This window comes from Salvelinus sp. IW2-2015, unplaced genomic scaffold, assembly GCF_002910315.2.
Source record: "Salvelinus sp. IW2-2015 unplaced genomic scaffold, ASM291031v2 Un_scaffold845, whole genome shotgun sequence".
Lineage (NCBI taxonomy): Eukaryota > Metazoa > Chordata > Actinopteri > Salmoniformes > Salmonidae > Salvelinus > Salvelinus sp. IW2-2015.
In genome coordinates this window covers 200,903-227,936 of record NW_019942627.1, presented here as the reverse complement: position 1 = coordinate 227,936, position 27,034 = coordinate 200,903, and the positions used below count along the sequence as shown (strand labels likewise).

Genomic DNA, 27,034 nt, shown 5'->3' with positions numbered 1-27,034 from the left:
CGTAGAAAGAGAAACATTAGTCCAATAAACTGTAAAAGAGAACATTAGTCCCCAAATAAACTCATAGACGGAAGAAATATTAACCAAAATCATTAGTTTTCCAAACAGTTAACCCTGAATTAGCAAGAAGAGAATAAACAATTAAGTCCCTTAAAGAACCATGCTAAGAGAAATAACTAATTAGTCCCGGAGAAATCCTGTAAGAGAAGAACAGACTACTAGATCAAAACATGATAACTGTATAGGAGAGACAAAGACCACTACGTGATCCTCTATTAACTGTAAGCGACAACGAGGAAGATAACATGCAAAGTCGATCCCTCATAACCGTGTGAGTAGACGACGCCTAATATGTCTCATTACACAAAGGAATAACCTGCAACCTATTCTCACGACGCTTGGACGATGCCAGTGGAAGCCGTAGAACTCTATAGCAAGAGTGCTTTCCAGAAATATCTCTGTAAAGAGAGAAGATCTATTCTCTCAGATATCCAAAACATGTTACAGAATTGAAGATATTACAACGCGCAACCGACCGTCATAATATATAAGTGCACAATATTACAATTTCTGACTGATTTGTCCGCGCTTGTCCTACCGCTGCGTTTCCCACCCTCGTGTCTAACCCTATCTAGTTAAAATTTCCTCCCCATCACACAACCCACTCAGATACATGATCTCTCCCAATCCTAGAATTTCCACGCCAAAATGCTTGACCCACCTGTGTTCCCAACTCTGAAAACCCCTCCAAACTGTGCTTCCCCTAGTATTAAACACCCTTTCCACAATTCTTTGCGTCCAATACTACCCTGCCCTATACAGAACAGTGCTTCTCCCCTCCGCGAAAAACCACCATACCACGAAATGCTGTGTTGAATCCCCCTCTCTGATCTCAGCGCCTCCACATCCACTGCGTCTTCGCACACGCGCACGCTCCGGTAACGCCCTCTCGAACCTAGTCAGGGTTCCCCTGTCAGACCTCTCCCAAATATGCCTCGTCCAGCACACCTTCTTATCCGAGTATCCCCGTCACCAATTTTCTGCTAGTAGCCACCTCGATGGTCAGGCTCCCATGCAAATCTTGCCTAGCTTCTCCACAACCTTGCACGTATACTCCTCACCCCCTATATAATGCCCAATCTGATTTCTCCCACAACATTAGAGCATATATATCCTCGGCCTCGCTGGAAATCCACCCCTCCCCAAGAACCCTGCGTGTCTATTCTCGCCCACCCTACCCCTTATTACCCCGCCAACCCCAAGCATACTTGTTTTTACACCCCTCTCGACCCCTCCCTCAACGTACGTTATGCTCTTCTCTGTATCTCTCCGATCCGAAATCCGTGCCTCTGTTTCACTCTGCCACATCAATATCCACACAGTGAGAGTGTGCTACACCTAATCAATAGAGGTCATTGATCATCTCTATTATTAAGTGAAATGTGCTCCACCTCACCACTCTCATCTCCTGCAGTCGAACCAACAGCTCCGACAACATATGAGTGCTCTGCCTCTACCCCCGATGCATATTAAGCTTTGGTGTGCATGACCTCTCTGAATTACTTATCGGTTCTTGTTACTGACCCACAACTAAATCTCCACACACAATAATTTGCGGCTTAATAACAAATTAAAATGATAGTTCCCTCTACTCTCCTCCACACACCATTTCCACCACAACTAAATTACTCCTCTTCATACAGTACATGAGACAAAACTAAGAAAGAGTATAAGTGTTATTGCTTTTTTACACCCGAATGATGCCAAGTATTCAAAACTTAGTCTTCTAGCAATATCTATAAGACTATATTGAGCAAAGTTTAGGCGAGCGTAGTAACACAGTGGACTTCTTACACATTGCTAAGCAATACAGCCTAATTCACAGTACCAATGTTTCGCGATTATAAACTCATCAAGCTTGTAAACATGGGTTGGTCAACTCCGTTTTGGAACATAAGTATGATAACTAGTCTCTACCGGCCTATATCTCTCAGCAACCTTGCACCATATGGTGCTTATCTGACCTTACCTCATGAGCGTATGTGATCAATCCGGCTAACTTTCCTCTGGCACACCCTATCCAAGATCAACGACGCCTCTCAGTCTCTAGCTTAGGTAGAGCATAATATCGAGCGGGGCGCCTTTCCTGAAGCTGCTGGTTACCACGCCTGCGTCCCAACCACAAAGCCGTAGTTTTTCCCAAATGTCTCGGTCAAGAGAATATGACGTTTTTCTTACTTGATCGTTGTGACTATAAGATGCAGTGGCGCCACCTCAGGACCAATTGAAGAACTTGTCGCCGCACTCAAAGCGCGACATTGTACTGCACTTTGCTCCCTCTGGATTCCACGCGATAAGAACTGCAATGCACGGTTTCCTACGCAAGAACTGCTAGCAAACTTGGTCCTAAATCTCTGAGTAATTCTAGAGAGCTTAATTTCCTCCTTATTGGATGTTATACAAGGCCAAACGCAGAGCAACAGCAAATGAATGTCTTGTTCAACGGAAGTTAAGTCCTTCGAGAAAACGATTGTCCATCAGGTAACAGCGTGCGCAGATCTTTACTTATTGGCAAACTCACATCTAAGCGTCAATTGAGCTTGTCATGTGCCCTCTTGAACTGAGTGATACGAGCAAGCCCGCTCTCGAGAGATCGCCTCCATTAACTAATAAATTCTGAGCGACATGATCCTTATAGCGTAGGTGAGATAGCTCGACAGAAGCAATTCGCTTAGTAAAGTCCATAACATCCTTTAACTAGGGTATTCTCCCCCCATCTACTTGGACATGATCTCGAATCCTTCTCGCAAGATTGCTCAGTTTGGCCGGGCGCAAGGTCTAGGAAGAGTCGCGGTTGGTTCCGAATCATATTCACTATCGCATTGTAAAGAAATGAAACAGGGTTAGAGGACCATCTGTAGTACCTTCGTGGACCGTTCTCATGCTGCCGATGACAAAATCAAGTGGTAAATTCGCCGTTAACCACCCAAATGAAACTCCTGCGATCCCTAACCACCCAACCAAACCAGTTGAAATTCCGTTGCTCCGTACCCCATCAACTTGTCCAGAACTATAGTTTAAAGGACACAAATAACACACAAAGAAATTGTGTAGTGTGAATGAATAGAGCGACTCTTTTATTGAAGAGACCGGTCAATACACTAACGCTAAGATAAAACACCATTCCTGACTCCAGTAGAAACAACTGCTAAATGTTGATATCTCGTCTAAGTTAGTCTGACATAACCCAACAAGTTGTAGATACATATATTTATAATGTACTAGAAATGAAAAAACGTCCCTAAATACCGGAACAAGTGTCATTTCAACACCCTGAGCTCCGAACGATGTTGAATTTTAGTAAGATTCAATAATTAAAATAAGTGAGTCTGGTGTTAAAATATATTATCTGTATGCAACAAACATTTTTTCAATATATAAACGAGACCAAATTTTAACCAACAGATAAATATAAACAAGGTTGTGTTAATAACAGTCTACCACCATTGTGTCCCATTAATGTCTAACAATTTCCGTATTATCGCACAAAATGTAGTGTGGTAATAATGATGATATACAGGCTAAACATTTTATTATATTAAAGATCCCAAAATAATCCTAGAATAAAGGCCCTTAGTAAATCGAGTAATGTGAAAAATAATGGATAATTGCAGAACGCCAACCTCCTAACTGGGCCCGTATGTAATATCTTAAACAAATAAAGTCATTTTGAGCGACGATTAGATATGGCCACTGTAATTACGTCGTCGCCTGTCGTGAAGCACTAACTCTCGGAGCGTTGATAACCACCGTCCGTCTTCAATTCTTAAAGGGCTTCAGGGTAACGTGCCTTGACGCCACGCTACGGTTGGATACGGGTTTCCCTGAACCTCTGACTCGCCTACCTAGTTGTGTGTGAGGTTGCGTTCTCATCGAGCCCCTATCACACCGGTGGGGTTATCTTACTTGCAATCCTTTCGCCCTGCCCTCACTGGCTCTAAGGCCGGGGTTACTGCTCTTGAAGCCTACGCATCGCTCAACGGATGAGGCGGCCTGTTGTTGTATCCCGTCGGAAACCTCGCCGCTAACGGTGGGGGTCCTGAACTCGCCGCTAACGGTGGGGAGGCTGGCTTCCTCCAGCTCTCACACCCCCACCGTCTAACAGGTGTGGGTGTGTGTTCTTTTCCATGCCCTTACCAGCCCGATTGCCTATTTACGTGGGGGTATGGCCGACTTACGCCATCCATCCCAGCCGAAACTTTGGGATTTGTACCTAATCTTGCCTGCCTTCGGGCCCTAACGCTGGTTTCCTCCTAGAGATACTCCAATCGCCGCATAGAACGGAGTTACTGAACATACTATCTGGGCTGGAGCAGGCTTCCGCAAAGCTTTGTTTGACGCAACCACAAGATTCCTATTACTATATGCTTATGTCTAGCGAGTGTCTTGCAGCGCCATCATCGTAACGATCCAATCTTGGAGTATATTAATGAAAAACAACTCCAGGCCAAACAAATACGCGTCATAAATATATAATACCTTCTAGTGAGAGTAAGCATCTGGCTTCAAGCGCTTGTCGTCACAACATGCAGATGCCTATTCTTCAACACCCATAGGAAGGTTAAGGTCCCACGTCGTGTTTGTCATTAAAGATTTAAAAACTACATATCCTATCCTACAATCCCACCACTACAGCCGCATCCTATTGTGCCCAAGATTACATGCTAAATCTATGGATAATTAGTACCCCTTCCTGCCCATCGAAAGAGTGAATCACTAGATGCAATACAGGCCACTATTCCGCCACCATGATCCCATATCTGCGATTTCCGTACTCTGCGTTTTAAAACACGCCATAACCTAACCTCCACCTTGGTATTACCCCTTGTTTACCGCATTCCCTATCAACCTGAGTATTACCAAAGCCCAATCCCGTAATGATCCCTAACAGGAATCGATTCAAAGGATGGACATGTGCCTTCGGTCTATAGCTGCGAGTGCCAAGTTAACATCGCTCCTTACATGGCTTTTAATAGCCTGATTCCCGATATGAATCTACCTTGGTCTGGCCAATCTTGCTAAATTCCTATAATCCGATCTATGTCACAGGTATAAAACCAAGCGCAATATGAAACCCTCGTCATAATACGTACACCAGCATGAATTAGCGGCTAGTGTTGATAGGTCGATCTGTCCCCTGAAGCCAGATGAAAAAGAAACAAGCGTACTTATTTAAGAACACTCAGAGTCAAATACCCTGAATAGTTTTATGAGTAATCTTAGCCCTGCTTAAATACAAAAAATAATAAGCCTATTAAAAAGAAAGAAACGCCTATCTGAACACCGACAGCGATGATGGCGAAGTACGGCGCAGGCTCCTGTTAGAATGATTTGATCTGATACGTCTCTCTCATACAAAAGCCACATTGCCCTATCCACGTTTCCATCTTCTCTAACTCATTCCTCTATCCGAATGCTTCTCATGCTTTTATCGTATACAGACAGTTGTACCTTCCAATGAAAGTCCAGTATGCTGCAGAAGCCGCTGCGAAGCCGTCTGATGTTCTTGAGCGTTCAAAAAACTTATCAAAACTCCGTCTCGATTCCCTAAGCATCTCCCTAGCATCTAATCCAAAGCCGATGTCCTTCCCAAGCCTACCCGTAACCCTGTGCTTGTGCAAAACATTACACACCCGAAGGTTACCGATCATTTAAAGCTTAAACCACTTGTCACTAGCATCATCTAAACTACTTCATATAACATTATGGATTGTCACATTGAAATGAGTCGACTAGGTCTCTAGAAGACGACAATAATTGGTCCTCTATGAGCCTCGTGTTCGCAAAGCCAATTCTCATTAGTGGTCCTCTCATCAAAGAGTGCACAACAAATAACGAGTGCGAGGACTATCTCTAGACAGAAATCTAAAATATAATAAATAATAACGGATGAGGCTATTGTTCTGTGCTTAACATTTTCTGCGCGCACTGGGTTTCAATCTGTGAGCACCCAGTTGATCAGTATCCAATCTGATCGTAATTATTTTAATCGATGAGTCATCTTTCGAAGTCTTCACTATTACTTCTTTACCAATGCTTAGAAGATAGTTCAATATAAGAAAAAACCCACTGGAAAATGAGTAAGTGTGTGCGTTCCAAAACCTAGTTGATCTAGGTAAACATGCGCGTTCACGTTCACAAAATCTATTATATTCTCCCACACTAAAATATCTACAGCACTAAAATTTTGGAGCCAATTTCAAGTCACAACTTAATATATTGATCTTAATAGATATGAATGTCCACCGACATTTGCAGCTTCTATAACCATCCTCCCTACGTCTATCCTTCTCCACGAAATAACAAGAGTAGGGCTACGTGCTGTAAAATCCAAAGACGTGAGATTGGAAATTCTCTGCTCCTCTGGGAAGTTCTAAAACAGAGACTGAAAGTTTTAATCCTAACCCTTCTCTCAGCAGCTGGTCATCCACAGTCCGCTGCGATGCCAACAGCAACAAGCTAAGATACTAAGAGCCCACCTGGATCTATCGCCTAATAGGTACGATATCGTTTTTCAAAGCCCTCCGCGACTGTGATTATGCAAATCAAGACGAAAGATCGAGAAAGAGAGTCGCTCTGCCCGTTATAGCGAGTAGACAGAGAGCAAAATATAAGAGCCTCACGCAGGTACAAGAAAACAGAATCGAAAATCCACCCAGTTATGGACAATATCGACTCAATCAAAGCTCCCCCTCACAATGAACACACGAGTCAAGCCCACCGTACAAATTAGTCGACTATCCGAGATCAAGCCTCCGTTATTTCTATGACAGTCCAAGCCCCCGATTTTGTACCATGACTAGTGCAAAAGTCCTCGCGAGTATCAAATCTACAACCGAAACAGTCACAGCTCCCGTTCTAAACCAATGAATCTAGGATCCCAGCTCCCCACGTCTATCAGCCTGAACGAGCTGCCAGCCCGCCGTTTAACATCTTAACAATTAGGCAAAGTCACGCAGGATCGAGTCTCGGCGTAGCGCCAGACCGCAGCTAATAAACACGAATATGACAAAGAAATAATTTCTAGTATAGATCTATTAGCGAGATAATGACCCAGAGCGTTGCAAACCTACAACGCATATATATGAGACAAAGCCTTCAATTAACTTCTGACAGTTCACAATAGTGCTAAACAAATGTGTCTATAGACAATATACACATAATTATAGTGGCAAGACTCATATGATATTTACGAGTTCTTATATATTAAGAAATAATAAGCGATGCTAAACTAGATACATATGGAAAGTAGAACTGAATTCAAGATGCACCCTAAAATAACACAGAAAGAGCAAATAATTATAGGTCTTTACAAAAATGATAATATAATTTCTGGTTTTATATAATTTGCTGAGTGCATATACAACACACACCCATATTCAGCCCATATAGGTCCACACAAAGTCATACACTACAGACCTAGCTAATGTGCTTGCCGCGATAAGGTTTAAAGAATATCGATGCATCTGCGCATAAAACCAGATGAAATTCGCATCCTTTAAAATGAGCTAAGTTTCTGTACAAGACTATAAATTAAAGAAAGTTATATAAGCAAAATTAGATAGAGCCGTGCACACATAAGTAAAGCCGCGTACAGACAGCGCCTACTTCTTAGACACAACTCACCACCACCCCTCTGCTCGATGCCGAGCTATACTCTCCCTTAGTCGACTGGGACCCATCCCACGTGAGTTCTACCTTATAGCCCTCCGCACACCGCCATGTGTCTAGATATTAAGCTTAACGTTTGCCAGAAACGTGGATAATGCTGACATAATTGATCCTATATTTAGATTATGCCCAATAGATTTACCTTGTCTTTAAATCCAGCCAGCTGTCAAATGCGAAAAGAGTACCCAACCACCAGAACACCTAAATGAATATAAGTAAATCTGTACGTATACCATGTCACATGGCCATATAGTAACATATTACACCGGATAAGACTTAGGAACCAACTTTTCCCAACCAATAAACCTCTCCATCTAAATAAATGAGTTGACCCTCATTTTAATCCAATAACCCTAAAGCCAATAAATAACAAACTAACCAACCATTGGCTGTATACGAATGCTTAAAGTAAAAGCCATTTGAGACCGCCATCTCTATATATTTATATTAAAGAGATTATATCTAGTTAGAGCGATTTATTCGAATAAAGCGGTTTGGTTGTTCTAGATATCGAGTATAGTTAGTATGTATAAGGTGTTCCGGACTGCTATCCTATCCATCATTAGAAGATGTTATTGATAATCTCTGAACCCCTAGCATACTGCCCAATTTATAATGTAGGAGATCTGCCCAGTAATACAAGACATACAGCCTCAAGACGCCTAGAAAAGTTTAAGGCAAGACAAAATATGAATATTAAATTGCTATCCTAACACAATTATGTTCTTTCATACTTATACTCCGCGTATCTGAATTACAAAAGGTTTTTGCTCTCCACCCCTGTCTTATTGACATAATTTGAGAACATGCCTGTACTTAGAACTATCCGTCCCAAACAAATAAATAGCCTATGAAATATTGATTGTCTCCCAAACGAAAAGCAAAGCGCCAGCGTATTCCCTTCCCCTTAACATCCCTCTTTGTCCTTACCTGTTTGACCTATGTTATCTACATGCACAGTATAGCGTAATAAACAGTGCATAATTCAGTCTGTAAGTGTGTATGACGAACCTAAGTATAGTTCTGATACAACAACATGAACTACAGGAGATCGACTGCGTACTTACGAAGTCATTCGGGAATACAATTCATAACAAGTAGTATCAAATAATCTAATTTAAGCTCGATGTGTTCAACTTTACTGCTCTTATTGGGAGTAGACGTAACTGAGCAATGTCAGTCCACAGGTCAACGAAGATCGAAGCATAAGCTAATTTACTTATAATAAAGTGCAAATAATTTCATAGAATAATGCATGTTTAATACACGATATTAAGCTGCATTTACCAAGGTGAATTAGGCACGACTCAATGAAGCCGCCTATGTACAATACTTGGTAATTCTCCAATAGACCGACAGAATCAAGCTTAATTGGCCTTCTGTCTGTCCATTAGTGGTATGACTAATCGAGCTGGCCACAGCCAAAACGTATACATGAACAATAAACTATAAACCTTCCATCAGAACAGAGGAGAGAAATATGTAATTTGCGAATAATCCCTGTGAGTGATAATCTGATATAAAATCTCAACTCATACGTATAAGAATACAACAAATAGTACGCGTATTTGAGATAGTCTAAAGGAAAATGAACGAGAATATAGTCATAGTGAATGGAAAGTGACTAGTCCAGGGAAGGAGATAATCAAAAGTATAGGCCAAAGGTATATCAAGACATAGAACTGAATTAAGCAACAATCAGTATAATCGTTTTATAACCAGTGCATTAGTGTCATAGCGCTAATTATATTAATGAATACATAGCCGAACAAATTAGTATTAAACTAGAGTATAACCTCATTGGGTAAGAGTTCCTTGTAACTGGCCGTAATAGATATAAATAAGACGAGATAATAAATTAAAACTTGTAATAAGCGGAATACTTTGATTGACCGGAACCAGGAGCGGATTGCTAGGTAAATCTCTTGGTCAGATGTATGTTGTCGTATCCTCTAAAGTAGAGAGACATTGCACTACTCCGTATTCAGACCTAGGATGTACAACCCATAGAGTAAAGGAGAAATGTGACATCTGTTAGATCATAACATCTGTCTGGACTCCCGATGCAGCGCCCTCAAAAATTGTCAAATCAAAGTTGTAGGAATAATGAGGAAACGAATATAGAAGAAAAAACTAAAAAAATAGAGGTATCTCTATAACTAGCATCTAGAAGCGCAACATGAGCTGGGCTGGTCCATGTCTGTCTACTGAGAGAGAGCCGCTGGTGGTGTCCAGCGGTAATTTCCTGTCTGGCAGAAGACCTACCGGTGCAATCTCTGCCATGTCTAATCTATAACCAAGCCCCGAGAGGATACTAAAAGCCTAAGCTTCATCCCTCCAAGAAACATAAATTCCCGAAGGTGGTTAGAAAACTACGAGAAGTGAAGAGTATTAAGTAGCCCTTTGAAATGAGCTCAGATGAGGCAGCAAATGGTCTCTTTTGACAACGTCCTCCTGTCACTTGTAATAAGCGTAATGTTGTTGATCAGAAATCCTCTGAGTTTTCAAGCAATTGATAACATCCATCTGTGTTTCTACCACCCGGACATTTACCTTCGGCTAAGGGAAAGCCTTAGACATCCAGGCGAGCAACCCTCTGGGCTGGTAGAAGTACATCGCAGACGATTGCACGTTAGCGTACTTCTCCAGACAGGCAAAATTAACCCCTGGACACCACAGCCCTCTACAGCTGACCTGCACCAGCACCTCCATGTTGCCCCACTCTAGTAATTGAGATAACCTCTATTTCTTCAGTTTTTTTCATACTTCCTTTTTATCTTACAAATGCTACCAATGCTGAGGGGCTCGATGTCGTCAAGACCTAGCATGGTGAGATAGAAAATACTTAAACTTCACATTTCCTGCCACTCATGTACACAGCTGCAAACCAAGAGACAGCGGTGCTCACAGAAACCACAGCACATTGCACATAAAAAAAATTCGACAATCCCTCCTACGATATACCCAATTCAGAACAAAAGTACATGTCAGTAGATGACTTTAAATTAATATGTTTGTGTTCGTAATTTAGTTTACAGTATAACAACCGAGTGCCAAATGTATACGACTGGTTCAACCAATGCCTAGTATTAAATAATCGCAAAGCCGCGAATAATGTTAATTAAAACGAATCATGGTTTAAATCTAATGCAATCGCAATGTACGTCAAATGGCCTCTTAATTATCTCCTTCCCCTGGAATTCATGCATTTCCATTCACATGCATCATCGTGATTTTCTGCATTAACTGTGCTTGTATTAATTAGAGTAGAGGATTTTAAGATTAATATAAAAGATGAATATTTCCTGATGCGAGTATTTATATGCCCAATCTAAGTGCTTAGCAGCGTTATACTGCATAAAAACCACTAAAGGCTTGACTTCAAAAGAACCTTCCACAATGGAAAGCTTCATTGCATGCCTATTTTCAATGAGAATGATTAAGCAAACTTAATTGCCTCTAAAGTCAAGCTTTTATCACTGCCTGCGCTGCTGCAGCCAGCCAGACCAAAGACGAGAAAAGTAACAATAGCTTAATAATTTCAATAGGATCTATTAGAACAGTCAGGTAATGCTACTCCATGTGGAATAAAAATAAACGTAAGTTAAACAGATATCTGCGCATTTAAACTATGTTCATTACAATAACAGAGCAACGAAGAGATACCCTTGCACTGACTCTATTTTGAGAAAATACAACCTAATAAGCTCCGTAACAAAGTTCGAGTCGAGTTAAAGTAAAAGATGCCAAGACAAAACCTTTTAAAACGATTACAGTAGTCATGAAGAGAGATATAAGTCAAATCAACAACGTGCCTGTCTGCATGTATTAGAGAATTTGATTTCTAAGAAATCTGCATATTAGTGAAACAGCCCACAATACATAAACTTCTAATGAATACACTGCCAATCCCAATACGAATTAAAGCACCGAAACCTAAGTATCGCAAAATACAAATATTACATAATTTGAAAAAATATTTTTAAATACTAATCAAATGTTTCCTCCTGGTGATTGCCATGGCATAGTTACAGAAAGGCAAAAATATCTTTGGGGACTTTCGCGAAGAAACGTCCAAGTTCCAGGTGACTCTGCCTTTGCATGACAGGTTAAACTTAATTTAATAAGACAAATCATTTCCATAATCTACATATAAGATTTATACAATCTAATAATAAATAACACCTGGGTATTAAGGTAGAAGACCTTAAAGTGACCCACCTATTTCTACTGCTTAGCACCACCATTACCATTACACTAATTAATGCTATATAGTATTTAGGATGCTGATACTAAACCAAGCGGCAAGACTTCTGGGTTTCTGAACTGCCGAGGAGAAAATTGGTATGTACTGCAATCAAAGAACAATAATACATCATTTTGTAAAAACATATTATGGCCAAACAATATCATGAAACATTCCAACATAATTAAAGACAAAAACAAAAGCCACAATCAATATAAGTGCCCCATTGATAGTTGAAAGAATGCCTCAGACATAGAATTTCAAAGACATGAAGCAATCATGTAGAAAGTCCCCCTCAAACATACTCTAGGCTAAATGTTCTCTCATTAGTTAGCTCCTCAGACAAACCTTAATTTAGGCCGCCCCTGCTGTGTCCAGTATCCAATGAGAAAGCGTAAATGAAGGTAAACTCAAACTCAAGTACTAATGAAAACTCCAAGCCACTATTACTCTCTCTCGCAAGAAATAAGATCCTATGTGTTCCTTTCTTGTCTGTCAGTTTAAAAACCATCTCCGTCCATGCCTCAACATCTCTCTCTCTAACTGATTCATCTCGGAAGGAAAAACAAAACGACTCTACGCATGTTCCCACACAGGCCATTACTGAGACTCGATGAGAGCAGATTAAGAAATCGGGAAGTAGCATCCCCAGCGAGATCTCAGGACCATACTCTCTCCTCCTTACGGAGGTGCCCCGTAGACAATAAGAATGAGTGACATTTGGAACTTCTATAAAATAAATCATACCCTTAAGCCTAGCCGCATTTAGCCTCTGCTTAAGCGATAAGTTGGAGAGGCCTAAAAACGCCATTCAAAACAGGGGAGCTGCCTGGTCCTATTGACTATCTACCTTGTAGGTCTCAATATACGAGTTGCAAATCTCATAAATCTCACTACATACTCCAATAAATTTGTGCACATCTGTGTATGACAACAATAACCTAATGAGATTGCTAAGGAAAGAACACTATTGTGCTCCTGGTATTCCCTGTACATAAAAATCCTGTCCCTATACACCACCAGTAAGGATGTAGGAGTCCTGCATGCACTGTGCTGTAATGTCAAAAGCATGGCTAACATGCTTGGTGCGGACTTACCAATCAATATGAGCATGACTAAGTGTATGAGTTCCTTGAGTTAAAGCTACCCGTGCCCAGCGACATGACAGCATATGCTATGACATTCCTAAGCCATCCACCTAGAAAATACATGAGAACAGGAAAAAAGAGAGAGAGAAACGTAAGATTAGAAGAGAGAGGAGAGATATAATACTAACGACCCATTCACAAGTAATCCATTTCACAATCTACCTAAGCACGTAAGTTACACTCCATCTCGAGTATACACCAAGAACACGCGTCTTATTCTGTCACCTAACTTTAGAATTTATATAAAGGATCATATCTCCACCTGCACCCAAATTAACGCTCTGCTCAATGTTGTTTCAAGTACTGCTCCCAAATCTGTACCCGATCTGATCAGTACCTTCCACCAGCCGCAACACCGGAGCCTTTGAGTTAATGCTTTTCCCTCATCATAAAAGAAGACGCCAAAAGAGGCTAACTTCTAAACGGATTAAAAGACGCCAGCTAAAAGGCAGATAACTTTTCCTTAACGACCTCGCCCCCTCTAACGAACTTTCACGTATTATGGCTTTCAACATAGTGACGGTGGCGAAAAAACAGGAAAGAAGAAAATATGTTCAAATGCTATGAGTGAAACGGATATCTGAGTGAGTGGCCTATGTAGAAATGACTAATGACTTGCAATAATGGTCGTTTAATTCAATTATATCTAACACACGACGAAGTGCGAAATCAATCTTAGGAGAACCTATCGCTGCTTGAGGAGCAATACTACACCTGAATAGCATATAATAGCCACTAAATTTGTGCTTCATTATCCGAGATGCCGGTCTAGATTGATGCAACCTTGCCCAAACACACAGCTACACTTACTACATCTAATGTGCGTCAAACAAGGCAGGCTCCGCCAATTCTTCATTTATTTAGAAAACATGAGCCAAGCAGCCATTCCATATATGTCTCTATCCTACCAATGCAATGCCTTTACTAACAAACAAACCTCACTAAAACTAGTGAAAATAAGGAGCCCAGCCTACCAACAGTGCATACAAAAGGTCTATGCCCCATCTGCCAATACATAAGCCTTAGCATATGCAAAAGATATTATAATAGAATACAACTATCTATAAGTATGCTGATAGAATTAACAACAAGCACTAGTAATATCATCATCAAACAACTAAAGTGAACCCCTTAAAAGAAAAGACCGAAACGTTTATAGCAGCTCGCCAACTGACCAATATCTACAATCCTCAAAATGCCTTTTATTTAATAGCCAGAGCGGCCTTGAATTTCAGTCACAAATATATCACTATAATATCCACACTAAATATATGATATATACAGATGCATAATGGAAATTTTCAGCACCCCTTACTTTTAATCCACATATTTAACGTTACACCTTAAATGAAAATGATGCCATAGTTTTTCCCCCTCACAAACTAAACACAAATACCCGTAATGACAATAGCAAAACAGGTATTTTTATTAAACAATTAATAAATATATATTATTACTACCATTTAACAATTAGATATCGGAAGAATTATACACATATTTATGGAGTCAATAAAAACTTGCTTTAATCAACCCTACACACAATTCTTGTTAGCAAACTATAGAATTCTCGCAACTGTCTAGGACATCAACTAATTGTTATATGACACAAGTATATATTTTCCAACAAAATTGTTTAACAGAACAGAAATTATCTTAACAATAATTGTAATTCACGCAATATCACAATTCCAGTGGTCAGAAGTTACCCATAAATAACCCAAACAATATATCCAGAATAAAATATATACATTCAATATATAGAGAGACTAATATACATGATAAGACACATAATGACATAAATTTAGATCAAATGAGAAAATTTAAACCTGCTGAATAGTAAATAACAAGAGAGCCCACATCAAACTATCAAGTAGACCTCAATAATATAATGAGCATACATCAATAATGGACGCAAAAATACAGACAGAACCATATCCAGAAAATTAGATATCATAACCCCACAGAATAACATAAAGGATTCATCGCTTAGGGACAATTATCCAAATGACCAATGACACGGTACCACCTTCATCTGACAAACAATAGTACGCACAGAATATAAACACCAATGGACCACGCAAGACCTCAACCGCCCTCAAAGGAAGGAGACGTTTTCTGCTTCTCACTAGAGATGAAACACTTATGGTTGCAAAAAGTGCAAATCAACTCCCAGAACAACAGCCAAAGGACCTTGTGAAGTTGCTAAGAAACAGGTAACAAATATCTATATACCACAGTAAACAAGTTCTATATCGACATACCTGAAGGCCGCTCAGCATTGAAAGAACCCACTGCCCTCCAACCGCCATAAAAAAGCCAGACTACACAGTTTGCAACTGCCACAGGACAAAAAGATCCCTACTCTTTTGAGAAATTCCTCTGTCTAAATGAAACAAAAATTAGAACTGTTTTGACCATAATGACCATCATTATGTTTTAAGCGAAAAGGAAGAGTCTATGCAAGCGAACGAACACATCCCAACCATGAAAGCATCAGGTGGCAGAGCATCATGTTGTGGGACGCCTTTGCTGCCAGGAGGCGAAGCTGGTAATAATCCCCACTTCACAAAAATAGATCCCATCATGAGCGAAGTACAATTATGTGGATAATTGAAGCAACATCTCAAGACATCAGTCAGGAAGTTAAAGCTTGCGGTTGACCCCCAAATGGTCTTCCAAATGGACAATGACAAACCCAAGTATACTTCCTAATTGTGGAAAAATGTAATAAGGACAACAAAGTCACAGTATTGAAGTGCCATCCATTAAAGCCCTTGCACCTCAACAACATGATAAAAATTTGTCTGAGCAGAACTGATAATAAAGTGTGTGAGAGCAAATAGCCTACCAAACCTGACTCAGTTACACCAGCCTCTGTTCTAGGGAAAGCGGGAAAAAAAATTTGCGGCCTAAAATCACCCCAAACTATTGCTGGGAAGGCATCTGAAAACTAATTGAAAACAACGTTAACTACTAGGGTAGGAGGCACCAATTTTCTGAAAAAACTGTTTGAATCATGTCCGCTTAGCCAGCGAAACAATAAAACTTATTTAGCAGGACGCAAACCACCTGAGGACAAAAACCATTTTCAGAATAATGGTTTCTTTTGAAATGCACCGTCTTTCAATTAAAAGATTTATGCGGACACCAGATTTCCTAAGCAACTTGCTATGCACAGTTCCTACAAGCTTCCACTGATGTCAACAGTCGTGAGAAAATAGGTTGAGCTTATTCCTTGGTAATGCAAGAAATACGGCCATCTTGAAGTCGATGCCCACTTCTGGTTCCTAGACATCAGAAGGCATGCTACCCATATCGTTTATTAATCCTGTATTCAACACACTATCATCCCGTCTTAAATTGTATCGATAATTAAAGCTCTAAAAAATACCTAAAGTTGCTATACATAAAGCTAGTTTGACATTTTTGGGAACAATTTTTCATTATGTTTGAAGCAAGTGGAACCAGTGTTTTTCTGGATCAAACGCCCCGCCAAACAAATGACATTTGGACATATATCAACGGAATTAATCGAAAACAAAAATACCATTTTGATTCTTAGGACATATTGAGCTGCAACAACAAAGAAGCCTCGTCAAAAGGTAAGGCACATGAATGATATTTTTATCTGCGTTTTCTGTCCTCCTCCTGCAAAGGATTAAATGTTTTCTCTCTTTTGTTTACAATGGTCTATGACCTAAAGATTAAATAGCATCGTATGCTTCCCTGCTGAAAAGAACCTATTTCAAGAATTCTGACATTTGGCTGCGCATTCACAACCAGCTGTAGCTTTAATTTGCATATCTTTCATGTGATTAATGAAAGTGTATTTATAAAGTCAAAAGACTATGCATTTTTCAGGCTTTTGCATCCAAGTAGAAATACAGTATGTATATAAATATAACAATTAACCGAACAAAATAAAATACATGTATTGTTGTAACATAGAAAAGTTCCCTATAGTGTCATCTGCATGAAGATTATCAAAAAAAAAAAAAAAAAAAAAAAAAAAAAAAAAAAAAAAAAAAAAAACAAACGGATTATGATTCATTTTATCTCTATTATGCTTTTTGTTAATGCCTCTACATATTTAGCTGGAAAACATGGCCATGTCTTTCTGTGACTTGGCTCAAAATACCTTACCATAATCGTTTGGTTGTGCTTTCGTACGTAAAAACCTTTTTATGAAAATCGACCACTTTGGCTGGATTACCAACAAAGCTGATAGCTTTAAAATGCGGCTTGTTCTATTGCTAAGAATACTTGTTTATGTTGAGCGAATTTAATATATGGAATTTCTGCTTTTTTATATTTCTATTATGACCTAACATCCCATCCTACCCATAGAGAGCTATAAACAATTTAAACAGGCAATGCTGCCCTACCAAAAATTACTAATGAGTGTATAATAAACTTCGACCCGCCTAAAGCGAATTTGTGATGAAAGAAAAATAAAAGCTGAAATAAATCACTACTATTCCTGAAGACCAATTTTTCTCATTCTTAAAATGAAGTGAAGCTGATCCTAACGACCTAAACAGGGAATTTTACTTGATTAAATTTCAGAATTGTGAAAAACGCAGTATAAATGTTATTTCGGCGAAAGGATTAAAAATCAATTTTAGCAACAAACAGAATTAAAAACACTTAAATATCACATTTACATAAGTATTCAGACCATTTACTCATCACTTTGTTGGGGCACCTTTGACAGTGATTACAGCCTCAAATCTTCTTGGGTATGACGCTACAAGCTTGGCACACCTGTATTCTCTGCAGATCCTCTCAAGCTCTGTCAGGTTGGATGGGGGAGCGTCGCTGCACAGCTATTTTCAGGTCTCTCCAGAGATGTTTGATGGGGTTAAAGTTCAGTCCACTCAAGGACATTGAGACTTGTCCCAAAGCCACTCCTGCGCTGTCTTGGTTCACCGTAGGGATGATGCCAGGTTTCCTCCAGACGTGACGCTTGGCATTCAGGACAAAGAGTTCAATCTTGGTGTTATCAGACCAGAGAATCTTGTTTCTCATAGTCTGAGTGTCTTTAGGTGTCTTTTGGCAAACTCCAAGCGGGCTGTCATGTGCCTTTTACTGAGGAGTGGCTCCCGTCTGGTCGCTCTACTATAAAGGCCTGATTGGTGGAGTGCTGCCGAGATTGTTATCCTTCTGGAAGGTTCTCCCATCTCCCTGACCAAGGCCCTTCTCGCAAGATTGCTCAGTTTGGCCGGGCGGCAAGGTCTAGGAAGAGTCTCGGTGGTTCCAAACATTCTTCCATTTAAGAATGATGGAGGCCACTGTGTTCTTGGGGACCTTCAATGCTGCAGACATTTGTTGGTACCCTTCCCCAGATCTGTCCCTCGACACAATCCTGTCTCGTACTTCAACTGTGGGACCTTATATAGACCGGTGTGCGCCTTTCCAAAACATGTCCAATCAGTTGAATTTACCGCAGGTGGACTCCAATCAAGTTGTAGAAACATTTTAATGATGATCAACGGAAACAGGATGCACCTGAGCTCAATTTAGAGTATCATATTAAAGGGTCTGTTTGAATTTTTTAAAATAATTTAGCAAACATTTCAAAAAAACAGTTTTTTTTCTCACTTTGTCATTATGGGGTAATGTGTGTAGATTGATGAGGCAACATTTATTAATTAATCCATTTCAGAATAAGGCTGTAACGTAAAAATAAATGTGGGACCAAGTCAAGGGGTCTGAACATTTTCCGAATGCCCTGTATCTGCCCTTGTAATACTCGGGATGACTCGCCGCTACGGTGGGGGGTTCCTGCCTCGCCTGCCTCGCCGCGACGGGGGGTTCCGACTCGCCGCTACGGTGGGGGGTCCTGACTCGCCGCTAGGTGGGGGTTCGACTCGCCGCTACGGTGGGGGTTCCGCTGACTCGCCGCTTACGGTGGGGGTTTCCTGCTTCTCGCCGCTACGGTGGGGGTTTCCTGCCTCTCCGCTACGCTGGGGGGTTCCTGCCTCTCCGCTACGTTGGGTTTCCTGACTCGCCGCCACGTGGGTTTCCTGACTCACCGCTACGGGTTTCTGACTCACTGGTATGGGGTTTCAGTTAGATCATTCATCATGTTTCACAGCTATTATTGAATATGAAAAGATACGGACATAGTGAACCTGTAGAGACATGTTGGTTAAGGCTTGTCGTAATAGAGCATCACCATAGGAAGGTAAGGCAGGGCGTTTTAAATAACTCAGTCATCCCATCCCTAACGTCATGTCCAAGTACTGTAATGGCAAAGTCCCTGCATGCATGAGAGACAGTTGTGAAAGGCTATCGCCAGTGTCAATCATCTGGTTTGGTTGTTAACACGCACCGACGTCATGGATACCTTGTTTAATGTTTCCCCTTTACAGTATAGAACACGTTGTTCTACAGGAAACAGGTACTTCTGGCTTGCTGCACTCTTAACGCATTACTGTGATCTGTCCCAACTGTATTGCAACATTATCTATAACAGTAGACTGATAGTTACTAACAAACAGTGTGGTGGGTTTTTCCACACCGTCAAAAACTATTTATTTTAAGTTACTCAATAAATCTGAATATTTGTAGCTACTTTATAAAAAAAAGTTTAAAAAAAAAGAAGGTTATTACCTGCAGTCAACTTGTGCAATACGCCGGGAGATAAAGCAGATTGCGATCTTCATTACATCACGAAGCTTTACCGTAGTTCCTCAGAACAGTTGAGAACCGTCACGTGATTTGTTTGTGAAATATCACAACAGGAGAACGCGCGAGTCCAGCATTCTAGATCTATCAGCGAGTCTCAGTCGTACGGTGCACACGAGATGATTAAGTTACACTTGTATGCAATTCACTACTAAATATTTGCCATGAAGCGCTGTTTGAGAGAATGCCAAGAGTGTGCAAAGCTGTCATCAAGGCAAAAGGGTGGCTACTTTGAAGAATCTCAAATATATAAAAATATATTTTGATTTGTTTAACATTTTCTGGGTTACTACGTGATTCCATATGTGTTATATCATAGTTTTGAAGTCTTCACTATTATTCTACAATGTAGAAAATAGTCAATATAGAAAAACCCTGGAATGAGTAGGTGTGTCCAAACTGTTGACTGGTACTGTATGTCAATATTTATCTTCAGAAATTAGCATGGCATTTAGCCAATTAATATAATGCCGCTTTGGATTTTACCCCCGTCTCCCCGTCTCAAAACCACATAGCTCTCTGTAAAATTCCAAACGGTCTATTAGCCTATTAGTTCAGGGCTAAGCCTACCTTCAGGGCGCAAGCAGCTGTGTCTCCCGCGCTGTGCAAAAACAGTCAAGCCCCGTTTACATGACAGTCAAGCCCCGTTTACATGACAGTCAAGCCCCGTTTACATGACAGTCAAGCCCCGTTTACATGACAGTCAGGCCCCGTTTACATGACAGTCAGGCCCCGTTTACATTACATCTGGGCAGTCCACTGCAGAGCGCCGGACGCAGAACAGCATAAATAAAAAATATTTTAAATTATGAAAACAGCTTCAAGCATAAGCTTAAAACGACTAAATCCAGCTAAAAGTATGTAGAAAATATAATGGATCTATACATTTTATAATAAAATAAAAGCTAGACAGTCAGAGAATTGAAAATTCCAAAAACAAAAGAATTTAGCAATATATATATTTCGTTAGTATGTCTGAGCAAAAGAACACAGCATTAGCCATGGGAAAAATAAAATCTCAGCTCTATGGAGAAATGTGCTGAATTACAGGAAATTGCCTTTAAAAGGTTAGTTTCTGTACAGCTATAAAAAATTTAAAAAAAAACTCTAAAATGTAGCCGTTCAGACAGCGCTCCCTGACACACCCACCACCCTGCTGATGCCATTCCCTTCACTGGGGACCATCCAGAGTGGTGTCGCAGCACCGCCATGCAGTTGAAAGCTACGTTGCGAAACGAATGCTGCATACTTGACATTTTTCCATAGTTTACGTTGTCTTTAATGCAGCCAGTCTGTCAATGGAAAAGGAAGTTACCAAACCACAGAACAAGATGAAAATATGTGTTTGAGCAATGGCTTTATGAGATAGTTAGCAACATGTCAACAATTACCCATTCCTATAAGTGAGTACTATTTAAAAACGTTAAAATAACACACATTGGCTGTTAAGCCAATTATATGACTGTTGCCTCCCGTTTTAGTTTATTGTGATAAAGAGGTTTTGTTTTTGATGATAATTATTAGGTGGTGGTTGCTAGCTACAATTATATATTCAACCTAGCTTAGCTTTTAGCTAGCTGCTCGGTAAGCTAGCTTGACTTGCTAGAAAGTTAGAGAAAAAAAGTTACTCAACGAAACAATGTTTTATTATCCCCTGAATCAATGTTTCACCTGTCTTGAATGAAACTGTACTAAATCTCCCAAAATAAATGCGATATTTGACGAAAGACTGGTTTCTCAATCTTGTCTTGCGTTTTGAAACCCTATGTTCTCATCCAGTAGCGAAAACGTGATTTGCGTGAAGGTGACGTAGAGCGTAATGAACTACGCCCCGATGTTTACGGGGCATCATACGTAGTTAAATACATAAACGTTCGATAGGCTATGATATGATGGAGGGAGCATCAATTCAGTCACAACAGATAAATATTTTTAAAAGTCAGATATTTTAAGAGTTAAAAAACGATTAAGTGAACCGGTGATTCATAACGTTTGAAACTGGTTTTCACAACCGATGCATGCTTCATTTGGATCGGCTTGGGCTCCCGCAGACCGATATACATTTGAACAAGGGACTGATTTGTATCGGTAAATCGTTACATCCCTACTATAGAACAAGTAGTACCTTGGGGTAGTCGAGGGATAGGGTATAGACATGTAGGATATAGAACAGGTAGTACCGTTGGGGTTAGGATATAGATATTGCCACGATATAGAACAGGTAGTACCTTGGGGTAGTCGAGGGATAGGGTATAGACATGTAGGATATAGAACAGGTAGTACCGTGGGGTAGGAATATAGATATGCACGGACATATAGAACAGTATACCTTGGGGTAGTCGCAGAGGATAGGGTTATAAGGACAGTTAGGATATAGAACAGTAGTACCGTGGGGGTTGGCTATATAGATATGCACGATTATAGAACAGGTTGTACCTTGGGGTAGTCGAGGGATAGGGTATAGACATGTAGGGATATAGACAGGTAGACTGGTAGATATAAGATATGCCGTTAGAGAACAGTGTCTTGGGGTAGTCGAGGGATAGAGTCAAGACATGTAGGATATAGAACAGGTAGTACCGTGTCGGGCTGTAGGGATAGCTAGAGTATAGCACGATATAGAACAGTAGTACTGTTGGGTAGTCGAGGGATAGGGTATAGACAATGTGTATATAGAACAGGTGTACCTGGGGTAGTCAGGAATAGAGTATAGCAAACATGATAAAATATAAGAACAAGGTAGTACCTGTGGGTAGTCGAGGGATAGGTTATAGACATTGAGAATATAGAACAGTAGTACGTGGGTCTAGCGAGGCTAGTATAAGGATATGACATGTATCATAAGAACAGCTAGTACCTTGGGGTAGTCGAGGATAGGGTATAGACATGTAGGATATAGAACAGGTTTAGACCGTGGGGTAGGATATAGATATGGCACGATATAGAAACCAAGCTAGTACCTGTGGGGTATCGACGGGATAGGGTATAGATGACTGTAGGATCATAGAAAAGCGTAGTACGTGGGGTAGACTGAGAGAGGTCATACATGGGATATAGAACAGCTAGTACCTGTGGGGTAGTCGAGGGATAGGGATATAGACATGTAGGATATAGAACAGGTAGTACCGTGGGTAGGATATAAAGATATGCACATATAGAACAGCAGCATACCGTGGCGGGTAGTCGAGGGATAGGGTATAGACATGTAGGATATAGAACAGGTAAGTACCGTTGGAGTAGATTGAGATAGTATAGCACCCATGGATGTATATAGAACAGCTAGGTGGGGTACTCGGGAGGTATAGCGTAATATAGAAGGTAGTCGTGGTAGTCGAGGATAGCGGTATAGACATGTAGGATATAGAACAGGTAGTACGTGGAGAGTGAGGTAGGTATAGATATGCCCAAATATAGAAGAGTAGTACCGTGGGTAGTCGAGGGATAGGGTATATGACATGTTAGGATATAGAACAGGTAGTCGTGGGGTAAGATGATAGTATAGACGTAGATATAGAACAGTAGTACCGTGGGGTAGGATATAGAATGCACCATATAGAACAGGTAGTACGTGGGGTAGTCGAGGGATAGGGTATATAGACATGTAGGATATTAGAAATAGGGTAGTACGTGGGGGGTAGGATATAGATATAACCATATAGAACAGCTAGTACCTGGGGTAGTCGAGGGATAGGGTATAGACATGTAGGATATAGAACAGGTAGGTACCGGTGGGTAGGGTATAGGATAATTGCAACATGATAGAACAGGTAGTACCGTGGGGTAGTCGAGGGATAGGTATAGACATGTAGGATATAGAACAGTAGTACCGTGGGGTTAGTCGAGGATAAGGTATAGATCATGCGATATAGAACAGCTTTAGTAACCTGTGGGGTAGCTCGGAGGACTAGGTATAGATATGTACGATATAGAACACAAGGTACTGGTGTAGTCGAGGTGTAGGTATAGACATGTAGGTATAGAACAAGGCTAGTTACCGGTGGGTAGGTTATAGATATGCCAACCATATTAGAACAGCTAGTTACCGTGGGGGTAGTCGAGTTTTCCAAGAAGTTCCAGGTTATTGATGACGGTTTGGGTCTTACTCCTTTCAGAGGTTCAGATAGAGAGACCCCGCCGCTTACTGTAGGGCTGCTTGTCACCGCTCTTTTTCTTGTTGAGGCAGAGTCGACTACATTCAGGGAGACACACAGAAAGGGAGACACACAGAAAGGGAGACACACAGAAAGGGAGACACACAGAAAGGGAGACACACAGAAAGGGAGACAACAAACGAGATCTTCAGTTTTAGTTTTTTTAACATGTTGCCTAGTAAAAACTTAGAATGGATACATTTCCAACACTTATTAGTCAAAATTGAGGCAACTTTGAATAGACACAATCACAAACGCTGGTATCAATGGCTTAAAAAAAAAAAATTGAAATCACTTCACAGGTTTTTCCCCCAAAGGCAAGACGTCAAAAGTGGTGTTTATGTTGGGATAAGTCCATGCTACTGTCTTTACAGGCCTAGTCACCATCTCATTCTCAATCCCAACAGGAAAGAAAAGCACCGCCTAAAAAAACGATGGAATTAGACTGTCTGTCCAACCATTGGGGTTGAAGCCTAATTATCTGCATTTAAATGCCATGGATCATGTGACCGACTCAACATTCCACAATCTCTGAGGTGGCCTGAATGAAACGTGACGATAAACCCTTTGTTTCTGAGTGAATCACACACATGCTTTCACGGGGTTGCATCTCAAATGGCACCCCTATATAGTCTAGTGCACTACTTTTCACCAGAACCCAATGGGCCCTGGTCAAAAGTAGTACACTATGTGGCCTAGGGGTCTAAGCCACAGCCCCCGGTGCACATATACCGCTGCAGCACGAGTTCCTGCTCATTTCAACACACTCTCTCCTTTATCTTTCCCACTGTCTCTATCCAATAAAGCATAAAAAATGCCATGAAAATATATATATAAAAACAAAAATGTAAAAGTAGTGCACTATATATTTACATTTAAGTCATTTAGCAGACGCTCTTATCCAGAGCGACTTACAAATTGGAAAGTTCATACATATTCATCCTGGTCCCCCCGTGGGGAATGAACCCACAACCCTGGCGTTGCAAGCGCCATGCTCTACCAACTGAGCCACACGGGACCATATATGGAATAGGGTGCCATTTGGGACACGCACCAGTTTCCATCGTCTCTTTCCTGGAGATTCTCTACTGCGTGTCTCCCCGCTGAACATTAAGGATTTCTCTGCTGCCGTCTCGCCACCTGCAACATGAAGGATTCTCTACTGCGTTCCCCGCTGAACATTAAGGATTCTCTGCCATGCTGGTCTCCCCGCGACATAAGATCTCTCTCTGTCTCGCTGAACATTAAGATTCTCTTTGCTGCTGTCTCCCCGCTGAAGCCAATTAAGGATTCTTGTGCTCTCCCGCTGAGCTGGATTTTTGCTGCTTCCCGCTTGAACATTAAGGATTCTCTGTGCCGTCTCCCCCGCTGAACATTAAGGTTCTTACTGCTGTCTCCCCGCTGAACATTAAGGATTCTCTACTGCTGTCTCCCCGCTGAACATTAAGGATTCTCTGCTGCTGTCTCCCCGATGAACATTAAGGATTCTCTGCTACCGTCTCCCCGCTGAACATTAAGGATTCTCTACTGCTGTCTCCCTGCTGAACATTAAGGATTCTCTACTGCTGTCTCCCTGCTGAACATTAAGGTGTGTTCCCTGAAGCAGTAATTATGACGTTATAGGGAAGGAAGGTGTAGAAACTGGAGGAAACAGGGTGTTGGCTAAGTGGAAAAGTAATGTTGCAACTATCAACCAGTAAAACTGGGAAATCTCTTTTCGATCCCCACAATAACAATGACTAGCACGCCGATCTGGGGGAAGTATATCGGGGGACTCGTGTACTGCATTTAATTCCACTGCTCCATCTATCACTAGGCTAAATATACAGAGCCTTCAGAAAGTATTCACACCCCTTGACCTTGTCCACATTTTGTCGTGTTACAGCCTCAATTTAAAATGGATTAAATTGACATGTGTCACTGGCCTACACACACACACACACACACACACACACACACACACACACACAATACCCCCATAAAGGTCAGTGGAATCATGTTCTTTGAAATGTTCATAAATTAATTAAAAATTAAAAGCTGAAATGTCATAAGTCAATGAGTATTCAGTCCCTTTGTTATGACCGAAATAAGTTCAGGAGTAAAAATGTGCTTAACAAGTCACATTAAGTTGCTTGGACTCACTCTGCGTGCAAAAATTAGTGTTTAACATGATTTAAAATGACTACGTCATCTCTATAACCAACACATACAATGATCTGTAAGGTCCCTCAATTGAGCAGTGAATTTCAAACACAGATTAAACCACAGAGACCAGAGAGGTCTCGCAAGGAAGGGCACCGATTGGTAGATGGGTTAAAAAAAATAAAAAATAAAAAGCAGCTGTTAAAATATCCTTTTTGAGCCTGGTGAAGTTATTAATGAATTACCCTTTGGATGGTGTATCAACACATCCAGTCACTACAAAGATACAGGAGTCCTTCCTAGCTAAGCTGCCGAAGAGGAAGGAAACCACTCAGGGATTTCACCCCGAGGCCAATGGTGACTGTTAAAACAGTTACAGAGTTTAATGGTTGTGAAAGGAGAAAAATGAGGATGGATCAACAACATTGTAGTGAGGTGTCCTTTTGAACACAGAAAATAAGTGAAATGCAACCAACCAACATAAAAAGCTGGTTAACTATGTATGCTGTGAGAAATGCACCATAAGCAATGTTTCAAGACTAAGCTTCACTCAGGCAGAGGGACATTAGCCTACATTTAATTCCTACAGAAACAGGCCTCAACAGAGGAATGTACAGAAGACCGTTTTAAATCCATGTTTATCACATGCACCCTTTATAGTGCACTACTTTTGACCAATCCCATTACACTATATAAGGAATAGGGTGCACTACTTTTGACCAGGCCCACTACACTATATAGGGAATAGGGTGCACTACTTTTGACCAAGCACATTACACTATAAGGAATAGGGTGCACTACTTTTGACCAGGCCCACTACACTATATAGGGAATAGGTTGCACTACGTTTGACCAGGCCCATTACACTATATAAGGAATAGGGTGCACTACTTTTGACCAGGCCCACTACACTATATAGGGAATAG

General features: G+C 40.8%; 1 protein-coding gene across 1 annotated transcript in view; it reads right to left on the bottom strand.

The window, feature by feature from the left end:
- Window positions 1–27,034, bottom strand: part of LOC112069012 (ceramide glucosyltransferase) — a 48,366-nt gene that overhangs the window by 15,054 nt on the left and 6,278 nt on the right. Inside the window, 1 exon segment of the mRNA XM_024136266.2 lies at window positions 23,865–24,004. Within this exon segment, the coding sequence (XP_023992034.1) occupies window positions 23,865–24,004 (140 nt within the window).